The sequence below is a fragment of the Tachypleus tridentatus genome, chromosome 7 (genome assembly GCF_004210375.1).
Source record: "Tachypleus tridentatus isolate NWPU-2018 chromosome 7, ASM421037v1, whole genome shotgun sequence".
Classification (NCBI taxonomy): domain Eukaryota; kingdom Metazoa; phylum Arthropoda; class Merostomata; order Xiphosura; family Limulidae; genus Tachypleus; species Tachypleus tridentatus.
This window is the reverse complement of record NC_134831.1, coordinates 89,060,184-89,073,953: the sequence shown is the minus strand read 5'-3', so window position 1 is coordinate 89,073,953 and position 13,770 is coordinate 89,060,184. Positions and strand designations below refer to the sequence as shown.

The following is a 13,770-nucleotide window of genomic DNA, read 5'->3' as shown; positions in this document are numbered from 1 at the left end:
CTGTTAATGAAACTGTAATTATGACGTAATTACATCATGCTAATATAGGTATGTTCAGTGTGGTTAAGACCCGGGTATTTTCTTTAGAATCTACATACACTTTATGAAGTTCGTCAGTTTACTGTATAATTTGAGCGAAACGTTAAGTAAGTCATTCACAATTAACAAATAAACTGGACACATTCTATTTTACATTATAGGTCATTGATAATGGCTACTTATCCGACCGTTTTTCTTCATACATCATAAGTTGGCCATTGTTGTTTTGTTTTTTAAAGATTATTTCATTTCACAACTGTAAATAATATATGTTATGTATTGATAATTATTATTTATTATATACATATATTAATGTAATTAAGTCTATAACTTGCATGTTTTATTACCATACATATAGCTGTAAACAAAGATCTACTACACATGTTTTATTACCATACATATAGCTGTAAACAAAGATCTACTACAGTAAACGTTTTATTACCATACACTTAGCAAAGATCTAGTAAACAAAGATCTACTACACATGTTTAATTACCATACACTTAGCAGTAAACAAAGATCTACTACACATGTTTAATTACCATACACTTAGCTGTAAACAAAGATCTACTACACATGTTTAATTACCATACACTTAGCAGTAAACAAAGATCTACTACACATGTTTAATTATCATACACTTAGCTGTAAACAAAGATCTACTACACATGTTTAATTATCATACACTTAGCTGTAAACAAAGATCTACTACACATGTTCTATTTCCATACACTTCGCAGTAAACAAAGATCTACTACACATGTTTAATTACCATACACTTAACAGTAAACAAAGATCTACTACACATGTTTAATTATCATACACTTAGCTGTAAACAAAGATCTACTACACATGTTCTATTACCATACACTTAGCAGTAAACAAAGATCTACTACACATGTTTAATTACCATACACTTAGCAGTAAACAAAGATCCACTACACATGTTTAATTACCATACACTTAGCAGTAAACAAAGATCTACTACACATGTTTTATTACCATACACTTAGCAGTAAACAAAGATCTACTACACATGTTTAATTATCATACACTTAGCAGTAAACAAAGATCTACTACACATGTTTTATTATCATACACTTAGCAGTAAACAAAGATCTACCACACACGTTTCATTATCATACACTTAGCTGTAAACAAAGATCTACTACACATGTTTAATTATCATACACTTAGCTGTAAACAAAGATCTACTACACATGTTTAATTATCATACACTTAGCTGTAAACAAAGATCTACTACACATGTTTAATTATCATACACTTAGCAGTAAACAAAGATCTACTACACATGTTTTATTATCATACACTTAGCAGTAAACAAAGATCTACTACACATGTTTTATTATCATACACTTAGCTGTAAACAAAGATCTACCACACACGTTTCATTATCATACACTTATCAGTAAACAAAGATCTGCTACACATGTTTTATTATCATACATTTAGGTATAAACAAGGATCTATTCCACTTGTTTAAGTACCGTACATTTAACTGTAAACAAGGATTTACATCTCATGTTTTATTCCCATACATTTAGCTATAAACAAGGATATATTCCACATGTTTTATTACCATTATTTAGCTGTAAACAGAGATCTACTCCATGTGTCATTACTATACATTTAGGTATAAACAGGACCTGCTCCATATGTTTTATTACCCTACATGTTGCTGTAAACAAAGATCTACTCCATTTGTTTTATTACCCTACATGTCGCTGTAAACAAAGATCTACTCCATTTGTTTTATTACCCTACATGTCGCTGTAAACAAAGATCTACTCCATTTGTTTTATTACCCTGCATGTCGCTGTAAACAAAGATCTACTACACATGTTTTATTACCCTACATGTTGCTGTAAACAAAGATCTACTCCATATGTTTTATTACCCTACATGTCGCTGTAAACAAAGATCTACTCCACATGTTTTATTACCCTACATGTCGCTGTAAACAAAGATCTACTTCACATGTTTTATTACCCTACATGTTGCTGTAAACAAAGATCTACTTCACATGTTTTATTACCCTACATGTTGCTGTAAACAAAGATCTACTTCACATGTTTTATTACCCTACATGTTGCTGTAAACAAAGATCTACTTCACGTTTTATTACCCTACATGTTGCTGTAAACAAAGATCTACTTCACACGTTTTATTACCCTACATGTTGCTGTAAACAAAGATCTACTTCACATGTTTTATTACCCTACATGTTGCTGTAAACAAAGATCTACTTTACATGTTTTATTACCCTACATGTTGCTGTAAACAAAGATCTACTTCACATGTTTTATTACCCTACATGTTGCTGTAAACAAAGATCTACTTCACATGTTTTATTACCCTACATGTTGCTGTAAACAAAGATCTGCTCTACATGTTTTCTTTCCATACATGTTGCTGTAAACAAAGATCTACTCTACATGTTTTATTACCCTACATGTTGCTGTAAACAAAGATCTACTTCACATGTTTTATTACCCTACATGTTGCTGTAAACAAAGATCTGCTCTACATGTTTTATTACCCTACATGTTGCTGTAAACAAAGATCTGCTCTACATATTTTCTTTCCATACATTTAGCTGTAAAGAAGGATATACTCCACACGTTTTATTACCATACATTTAGCTCTAAAGAGAGATCTACTACACGTGTTTTATTACTATAAATTTAGCTATAAAGAAAGATCTACTCTGCATGTTTTATTACTATACATTTAGCTATAAAGAAAGATCTACTCTGCATGTTTTATTACCATACATTGAGCTTTAATCAAGGATCTAATCCACATGCTTTATTACCATACCTTTATCTGTAAAGAAAGATTTACTTCACATGTTTTATTACCATACCTTTAGCTGTAAACAAATATCTACTTCACATGTTTTATTACAACACATTTAGATGTAAACAAAGATCTACTTCACATGTTTTATTACGATACCTTTAGCTGTAAACAAATATCTACTTCACATGTTTTATTACAACACATTTAGCTGTAAACAAATATCTACTTCACATGTTTTATTACAACTCATTTAGCTGTAAACAAATATCTACTTCACATGTTTTATTACAACACATTTAGCTGTAAACAAAGATCTACTTCACATGTTTTATTACAACACATTTAGCTGTAAACAAAGATCTACTTCACATGTTTTATTACAACACATTTAGCTGTAAACAAAGATCTACTTCACATGTTTTATTACAACACATTTATCTGTAAAGAAAATATACTCCACAAATCTTGTTATATACTTATATCTTAAGGTGGTTCTCAACTGACATAGTGAGTGTCTAGTTGGTGAGATATACGTGTTTAACCTGATCTTAAGGTGGTTCTCAACTGGTGAGTGTCTCGTGTTTAACCTGACTTAAGGTGGTTCTCAACTGACATAGTGAGTGTCTAGTTGGTGAGATATACGTGTTTAACCTGATCTTAAGGTGGTTCTCAACTAACATAGTGAGTGTCTAGTTGGTGAGATATACGTGTTTAACCTGATCTTAAGGTGGTTCTCAACTGACATAGTGAGTGTCTAGTTGGTGAGATATACGTGTTTAACCTGATCTTAAGGTGGTTCTAAACTGTTTTAGGTGTATCTGGTAGGTGACATAGACGTATCTAACCTTATCTTAAGCTGGTTCTTTACTGACTTAGTGTATATCTGGTAGGTGAGACAGATGTGTCTAACCTGTTCTTAAAATGATTTTCAACTGACTTAGTGTGTATATGGTGAGGTAGACGTGACTCACCTAATCTTTAGGTGGTTCACAAGGGACTAAACGTTTAATCAGTGATATCGAGAATACCAACTTGTAGAGAAAAATATGTATGTAAAAATGGCTCGTTTTAGACCAAATGTTTGTCTGGTGAGATAGACATGTCTACACCACATCGTAAGGTGTTTCTCAAGTGACTCTTTGGGTGTATCTAGTAGTAGTTGTACTTAAAATACTTTAATTTACCTTAACACCAAAGAAATAAAATTAGCTTACAGATAACTGTAACAGTGTAGGAGTGTGTTTTGTGTTGCATATTGGACTTGTAGACAATGAACACGACTCTAGACTGGTAATGTTAGATGTGAGGCACAAATAAATAACTTGGCTTCTTTCGGATATCTGCCTTGAAAACATGGAAGACAAGTGGATGAAACTGGATTAATGTGAGAAAGTTAACCATTGAAAGAAAGTTGGAATATGGAGCTTATTGAATACGAAATAAACTGAACCATTTGGAAGGAGGTTAGAAGATAGGGCTGGTGAGATAAAAAATAAACTGAACCATTTGGAAGGAGGTTAGAAAATAGAATTAATTGGATGTGAAATAAGCTGAACCATTTTAAAGAAGGGTAAAAGGTGGGGCTGGGTGAATATGAAATAAACTGAACTATTTTAGAATGATGTTAGAAGATGGGGCTGGTGTTATGTGAGATAAACAATTATTTGAAAGGTGGTTGGAAGATGAGTGTAAAATAAAATGAGCTGATGAAAAAAAAAAAACATTTGTAAAATGACAGCGTAGAATAAACTTTAATTGAATAATGAGAAATAAAATATTTGAATATGATAATTGTTACATCCGTGAGACTGATGTCAATCACAGATGGTGAGGTGAAGGGCATGAATAAAGATAGGTTTGTTCTAGGATTTGAAATAAATATTTATGTTCTGTTGAAATTTAGGTTAGAGTTTCCAAGTTTATAGTTCTTGTTCATCACATAAATAAGTTTCACATGTTATAATAATATAATCAGTTGACACTGACGTCATAAAACTACATATTATAGTAATTTTCTGAACACTTTAAATATATTCCATAATCTGTCTTGGTCTAAGCGTACCTAGTGTGTGTTGTATCAGGCTTCGTATCTGAAGTACTTATGTTAGTACTTATGTACTGACCTCAATTTTAACTTTTAATTATGAATGTGTTATGAGAGTAATAGTCAGTAGTTGTTTTAGATGAAAGTATCTGCTCCAAATGGTGGGTGCCACTGACTGGTTGTCTTTTTTCTAACCCATACTCCATAAAGTAGTGTCCAGACAAACAAGCTCTTCACATCTTCTGGAACAATTGGTCGAAGTAAACGCACAGCAACAAAGAAAAGGGAGGTTAATCTGCGAGCTAATGTTCGTCAGCTGTGTTCACTTTCATAATACTATAGTTCGCCAGATGCAAGTTATTTATGATTGTGTTCTTAGCAGAACAGATTATTAACGGTATTAGCTAGATTACAGTTTCTGGTGTGTCAGTGGTAAGTCCAATTGCTCACACTACTAAAAAGGGATATTCATCTTCGTATATTAGCTGGTACTGAGCTCAATAAATGATCAGACAGTGGCTGGACACTTTAAGTTCTGGTCTAATATCGTTCAAGCAACATAAACCTCCCACGTGAGTAAAAGTTGAGCTTGCAATGGATTCATAAAAGTGAGTACTCCATAAAAGGTGGGGATGTACGTGCTTGTCAAGAAAGATGACTGTCACATTTTTTTTCATTTCCAAAATTACACGATCGGCTGAGATCAAGGGAAATGAGAGTCACGCTTTTCCCATCAAGTTCATACAATACGAATATAGTGGATTGTTGCATTATGATATTTAGGTAGGTCTTGTTCATCAAGCTTTGTTCTGTGGTGAACATGAACAGGAGCATTGGAAACCCAATCTTATGTTAATAGAATTTGCCCCACACCATTATTACAACTCCAGCAACTTGTACTGTCACTTATAAATCACGCACTTTGCATCTAAGCACTACAAAGTTGCCATCTGAAATGTGAGTAAGTAATTCTGTGATATGGTTCGAGATAATAGAATTCTGGTCGCAATTTTTTAACTGTAATGTAATCTTATGTCTGGCTCACTTTACTAGTCTACCCTCTTGCCTCTTATCTCGGTATGCCACTAGTGGTTGACAAACACATTATCGTCGTGTTGTACTTGTTTTCTCTCATTCCCCTTACGTAGGAATGTCAGTTTATTTTCTTTTGTACATAACTGATAAATGCATGCGTTAATTTCGTCATACCATATGCTAAAAAACAACAACTGATTGTCCTTGTTAACGCACTTCAGTTTTGGTTTCTATGACAAATTGTTTTTTTTTAAATACGTTGTTTAAAAAGGAATTATAAGAGCTGTTATATTATATACTGTCTGATACTGAAACATTTTTTGTATCAAAATAAATTTTCTTTGTTTTCTAAATATTTCAGTAAAAACGATTACGCCACCTATCGGACGACATCTACATCACGTGATGAGAGATATGGAAGACGACACTTCCAGCGTTCAGAGCATCGAGTGCCCTTGATTCTTTGCGTTATGTGTTTAACTGATTTGTTGTTTATTTACGTGAATCAGGATAAACATTCGTTGTGCTTAGTTTAAAGATAAAAGTTACTAATTTAACTCGTCAACAAAATAGATGTGACCTTCGATAGAAAGGGATAGTGGCCGAAGCTGGTGGACTGACACCTCTAATATTACATTTTGTAAATAGATATATTTCCTGGAACCTTGTGGTGTAAATACTAACCAGGATTCACACAAACTTCTCTAGAGGTCGCTATATTCGTAATGTATTTGCTTGGTATCAAAATCATAAATGTTTTCTAATTTGGAGAGTAGCCACTTGGTATCGTGTATAAATAATATATATATATATATATATATACTTAGAAACGTGACATTTTATTTTACCAGTTAGTGCCACTGTTGACCGGTTGGATAGTAATTGGTTGTTTTGTTAAATAAAAAGTAATAATATAGTTTGACTTTTGTTAACTCTGCAGTATGTTTATCATGTAGGGTTTGCTCCACAATAACGTCTGGTAAATTAAACAGTAAACATTCAGAGTACACAGTGCTTATCTCAGGTTATGCATTTTAAGGAGGTATCCTAGTGGCAAGTTTAAAAACCAAAACCAGTGGTTTCAAAGTTCCGTCGTAATTAGTACAAAATTAATATAGTTTTTCACCAATAGGAATAACTGTCTTGTGGTGAATGTGTACTCGTTACTACTGCTTTGTATTCAATAAATATCTGCTGTGACACGTAGCTGTGTTTTTAGTCTAGAACCAACTAATTCTTAGTTTTGTTACTATCAGTTCAGTATAATCTCACAATATATTAGACAACACACAACTCACAATATATTAAAGAAACACACAACTCACAATATATTAAAGACAACACACAACTCACAATATATTAAAGACAACACACAAGTCACAATATATTAAAGACAACACACAAGTCACAATATATTAGACAACACACAACTCACAATATATTAAAGACAACACACAACTCACAATATATTAAAGACAACACACAACTCACAATATATTAAAGACAACACACAACTCACAATATATTAAACAACACAAGTCACAATATAGTAAACACAATATCACAATATATTAGACAACACGCAAGTCACAATATATTAAAGACAACACGCAAGTCACAATATATTAAAGACAACACGCAAGTCACAATATATTATAGAGAACACGCAAGTCACAATATATTAAAGACAACACATAAGTCACAATATATTAGACAACACACAACTCACAATATATTAAAGACAACTCAGAATATTTTAAAGATTATATTTGAAATCTTGTAATTTGAGTGAAACTGTATCTTACTTTCAGAAGTCTTCTGTTTGTTAATGAATTTTTCAATGTGTTAAAATAAATTTGTTATAAAAGATAGTATTAAAAATATGACTTTCTTATAAGCACATTTTATCGTATAGTATGAACATTTAAACTGTGATTCATATATTTATAACAAAACACCTACAATATCACGAGATTGTTTGTTTTTTTAAACACACCCGCTTTTAAAAGATTCTTTCTTTTATAACTCTTATGGTGTGAATTCGTTTAATGTTTTAAAAATTTATAGATCATTTCAGACGTTTATTCCAGTTCTAAAGATCTGTTTTTAATGACTTGACTTCCGAAGTATTTATAAACACTTTGCCGTCTGTAGCGTTTAGCTAGAAAGATATTAGGAACATTATAATATTTAACTGATCTCCCAAAATGTAGCCTTGTTACTCAGGAAATGTTTATATTCTATACTTACTTTGGCATAGCCAGATCTTTAGGACGTTTGAGTCGTAATCTGAGGGTCGCGGGTTCGAATCCCTATTACGCCAAACGTGCTAGCCATTTCAGCCGTGAGAGCGTTATAATTTGATGTTCAATCTCACTATTCGCTGGTAAAAGACTAACCGCAGAGTTAGCTGTGGGTGCTGATGACTAGCTGCCTTCCCTCTAGTCTTACACTGCAAAATTATGGACGGCTAGCACAGATAGCCCTCATGTAGATTTGCTTTAAATTTAAAAACACTTTGACAAACGTACATTATTTTCTTCCGAACGCTACCTGGTGTCTGTAAACTTAGATTTCATGTTCATCGTGATTTTATAAAATATTTTTATGTATCAGATGTTTTACATGAAGGTTTCTAATTCTCTCTTTACTTCCATGAAACTTATAAAGAACATGAATTACGGTGACTCCAATAGTAAAGATAACTTCTTCGTAAGAATTGACAGAAGTGTTAAAATAACCTTGACTGCAATGTGGTAAACTATATATGTAAAAACGGCTGGTATGGTTGAGAATTTATTTTTTATGTGGCGAAGCGAACAACCTTTCGACCTTCGCTCCTCTACATAGTGTTTTGTCTACCCATATCAGCCGTTTTTACATATATATTTTTCTCTGCAAGTGGATTTTCTCGTCATCAGGAATGTGGCAAATTGTAATCTGTCATATTGTCGGCCACTTATAGGAAGTATACACCTTTCACTTCGAAAAAAGAAAATTGAACATTACAACAGTAAGTTGACTTTCAGCGTCTATTTTAATATAACTGAAAAGTTTCTGAAATATAGGTCTGAATAACTGTGTAATAACTAATCACGTGACATTTAGCTCACTTAGGTAACTAGCGAGGATTGAAATTTCAACTTCACTGTGGCACAGCGGTATCTCTGCATATTTACAACGCTAGAAACCGGGTTTCGATACACACGGTGGGCAGAGCACAAACAGTCCATATTGTGGCTATGGACTTTAAAAAAAAAACAATCTTACCTGCTTCATTTAAAAACAAGCACGTGTCTTTTAATACTTAACTGTCACCCAGTAGGTGGTAATATTTGACTGTCATCTAGTAGATGGTAATATTTAACTGTCACCCATTAGATGGTAATATTTAACAGTTATCTACGAGAAGATAATACTTAGCTGTCACATACGGTCTGCTGTATTGTACTTGAAAACAATGACATGATGTACATTACTAATCTAATCTTGTATTACACAACTACAGTCTGATGTATTGTAATTAATAACAATTACTTGTATATTAGATATCTAGTCTTGTATTACAGTAGACAACTACGGTCTCGTGTATTGTACTTAATAACAACGATTTGTATATTAGTTATCCACTCTTAGATCACAGTAAACAATTACAGTAACCTGTATTGTACTTAATAAAAACAACTTTTTGTATATTAGTTGTCTTGGATTGCAGTAAACAACTACGGTCTGCTGTACTGTACTTAATAACAACTTGTTATATATTAGTTATTTAGTTTTGTATTACACAAAACCACCACGATCTGTTCTATTGTACTCAAAAACAAAAACTTGTATTACACTTAAAAACTACGGTCTGCTGTCCTGTTATTAACAACAACATTTTTTATATTAGTTATCTAGTCTTGGAGTACAGAAAACAACTACTGTCTACTTTCTCGCAGTTGGTAACAACAACGTTCTGTATAATAGTTATCTAGTATTGTATTAAAATAAACCACCACGGTCTACTGTATTGAACTTAGAAACAGTGACTTGTATATTACTTAGCTTTTATTATAATAAACAACTACAGTCTGCTGTACTGCACCTAATATCAACGACTTGTATATTATTTAACTAGTCTTGGATAACAGAAACAACTACGGTCTGTGTATTGTACTTAATAACAGCGACTTGTATTAGTTGTCTAGTACAGCGATGCCAACTATTTCAAATGAGTAATCTTGTTGCCACGATACTTCAAGGTTTCCATGTAGGTTTCTATAAGTGAGGTGTTGTGAACAGTTTTCAAAATGTCAATAAAATAAAGACAAATGTGTCACAAATTAACTGATACATGAATTTATTCCTACACACTGCACGGTATAAAATATGGCCAATATACTTGATAAGGTTACCAATAACTTTCATTGTATGAATTACGTTTTCAAATATTAATAAAATTAGTAATTACCCTTGATAAGTTTATATCTACTGAAAACTGTTTATGTTGTTTGATAAAAATAATTAAAATGTCTTTGCGAACTTTTGAAAATTACACATCAATACAATATAACACATAATTATTCATACTTTTCATTGAAGTAAGATTCATTTAGTCCTCTAGTCTTCATGTTCCCAAACGTAGACTTCCTTTGTGATGATCTGTTTATGAATTCTTTCATAAACTCTTCTATATTTATCTTGTCGACCTTATCTTTGTGAGTGTGACAAACTGTCACATGGTTGAGGCGGCACTGAGACATAGTTGACCTTAACCACGTCTTCAACTGTGTTAATGCAAAAAAGCTGCGTTCACATTCGCAGCTGGATACTGGACATACAAGCAAAATTTTCATGAAAAGTAACACTTCACTAAACATCTGCTGGCTTGTTTCATGCATTTTACAGTAGGCGTCCTTCACACCTTTCAAAGATACTGCTTTTGTTGTTCCTTTGAACATGGGCAACTGAAACTCGAGCCATTGTGCAGAGATTTCTGGATAGAAGTTTATAACCGAGTTGTCAATCTTGCCAGATATGATCATGTTCTCAAGTGCCAGATATTGCCTCAAGTCATTGTTGTCTGCATTGAATCTAATGGTCAGGTGTTCTATGATTGTGTCCGCAAATTCAAAATATTGGCTTCTGTAGTAATCTCTAGCTGTTGCAAAATGGTGTGCTGAGCCATCACCTGTGATCCTTCTGGGGGGTCTGCGTATGTGTGGTAGTTCAATAGGCACCAGATCTAGGGAAGTTACCTTTTTCTCAGCTTCATCAAATATCTTGTTGTAATTTTCCTCTGTTCGCAACACCCGCAACTGCTCAACTGTCATTGCAGATGCTTCAATCTTGCCAGATACTGTCGCTGATTTTGTTTGGAATGCACGGTTTAGTTCATCTAATGCAGCTAATGGATGCTGAGCCATCAACAATTCTAAAACTGTCTTTCGTTTGTCAAATCTGTCCAGCAGACCTCGTGCCTTCACTGCTACATCTGATTTTTCATTTGCTAATTCAGACAAAGAATCAACAATGTCACTGTAATGATCATTAGCACATGTAATTGCAGATAGGCGGCATAACCAGCGTGTTGGACACGGTGGGCGGATGTATTTAACTGGACCATTGTGGCTGTCTGACGATACAATATTTTCAAAGATTGTCTTGTATTTGCCTGACCTCTGAAGCAAGACACCAAGTTCATGTACCCACTGAATAGAATCTCGAACACATTCACAATCTTCAACTGCATGTTGCATTATTAAATTAGCCTTGTGTGCTCCGCAGTGAAAAAAACAAAGCTGACAGTTACTTCTCTTTTATTTTTGCCTGGCATCCACTGTACACACCACTCATGTTAGCGGCTCCATCATAAGTTTGTGCTCTTAATCCTGACAGTGGTAAATTGAGTCTAGTCAGTACATCAAGTATAGTCGAGGATATTGTTTCACCAGTTGCATTGGAAACACTATACAAACCAAGAAATGTCTCATGGACGTCAAGGTTCTCATCTACGTATTGTACACATATTGCTTCCTGTTCGGCACCTGTAACATCCTGAGTGCCATCAACCGTCAATGCAAAGATTTTACTTTGCTGCACTTCGTGTGCTATGTTCCTCAGTATTTGATGGCTGAACATCTCCATTATTTCATTCTAAGCCTGGGGTTATGTGAATGTGGTTTTCTTTGACAAGAAGACCGTCAACTCAGGATCTTCCTCTTCCAGGAGCTTCATTAACTGCAGGAAGTTCCCTCCATATCAATATGTCCATGTAATACTAAACCTTGACGCAGTAAGAAACGTAAACTTCTGAATATTTTCGCTAGACTTCTTTTGTATTATTCCTGCTGCTTCTTTTTTCCATCATGTAGCTGGACAGTCACTGGAGTTACATCAAGTGAACCTTTTCTAGATATAGCGAATCTGTGCTGAGAGGAGGATTGGTGTTCGTTGAATTTCTGTTTTATCTTTTTCCAGTTTCAAAAACCGGTGGATATGAAGGTATACTCCAATGGCCTCTCCAATTTCCCTGTAAAAAGGCCTCTATTTTCTGCCTTGGCACAATGAAAACATATGACTTTTTGAGTCTGATATTCGAAGTTCAGCCATGGGAACTCATCAAACCACTTGCCCTGGAAGTTTATATTTTGAAATTTTGCTTTCTGTCGTGGTATTAGTTGTGCGTCTGGATGATATGGCTTTCCACACTGTATCTGTGGAGTGTCAGATTTTTCATTAATGCACAAACTTGTTTCACAACTATCTGGTGGTTCATGATGTGTAATAGTTGCACAAACATTTTCAGACTCGTCCTCCGATGAACATGGTATTTCCTCTGTATGGCAAGTTTCTATTCCTATGCTTGAGGTTGTTGGATTATCTGCATCTGCATTGTCACTTGTAGTACTAGTAACTGGCTTGCAGAACTGTCTAATATCGGAAAGTTTCAGACGCTTGCTTGTCATAATTGGAATCTGTTTCCCAGATGATTCAACAGGCTAAAATACAGTCTTTATTGAAAAAACTCTAACGTACAACGGACGAAGATAGAACAGAATGGAAGTAGGACTGAACTGTACAATGTATTTAAGTCGAACACGCGAACGTCACAGTGACTACCGAGCCGACTGACCGCCTGGGCATCGCTGGGACAATAATGTGTGCTAGTTACAACACAAGTAATTGGAAGTTTCTGGAAAAATACTTAAACAATCACAAATATATTATATTCCTGTTAAAGCTCATCAAAAGGCAAACACGTTGTGATATAATATCTATAAGCACGTCTATTAAATAAAAAGACCTAAACAAAAACTAGCAATACAATTCGGGTAGAGGCTTCAGGCCGTTAAAATCGCTCCTTTTGTGTTCTAATTATACAAGAAAATACAATATTTTTACTATCTATGATAAGAGAATATATTGTTCTTTTACCATAAAGCACCAACACTTTATTAGAGGGCGGTGATAATATGAAATTTCATGGATTAATGAGGGCCACAAGCACAGGTCTAATGAGCCCTGTTGTAAAATCGAGGCTCAGACTTAAGGGAGCGGAAGGGGGTGATGTAGGGTGCGTCTGGATCCGAGCGACCCGAACCTGTCGTTAACTGTATACTAAACGTACACTATGGTCAGTGGCTTCGGCAGCTAAGGAGAGTAAGGCGTTCGACAATAAAACCGCACAATATACACATAAGATTGATGCAGCTACAAGCTACAAATGGCCTGCCAGATTTAGATCACAGGAGTTTACGCTTCGGAGTAATATTTTCAAATTTCATGCTATGTTCAATCTGTTGTGATGAAAATTTTACTTAATCTTACACTACATACAAAAC

The 13,770-nt window shown here is 34.1% G+C and overlaps 1 protein-coding gene across 23 annotated transcripts in view; it reads left to right on the top strand.

Annotated features, from left to right (window-relative positions):
* LOC143256159 (uncharacterized) overlaps positions 1-7,169 on the top strand; it is a 258,843-nt gene extending 251,674 nt beyond the window's left edge. For all 23 annotated transcript variants that reach the window (XR_013031196.1, XR_013031198.1, XR_013031195.1 and 20 more), the window contains one exon: positions 6,303-7,169. Coding sequence is in view for 18 of the 23 variants with exons in the window: in XM_076512979.1 (XP_076369094.1) it covers positions 6,303-6,305 (3 nt within the window). In the remaining 5 variants the exon portion in view is untranslated. The remainder of the gene's footprint in view (positions 1-6,302) is intronic.
* The last annotated feature ends 6,601 nt before the right edge of the window (positions 7,170-13,770 follow it).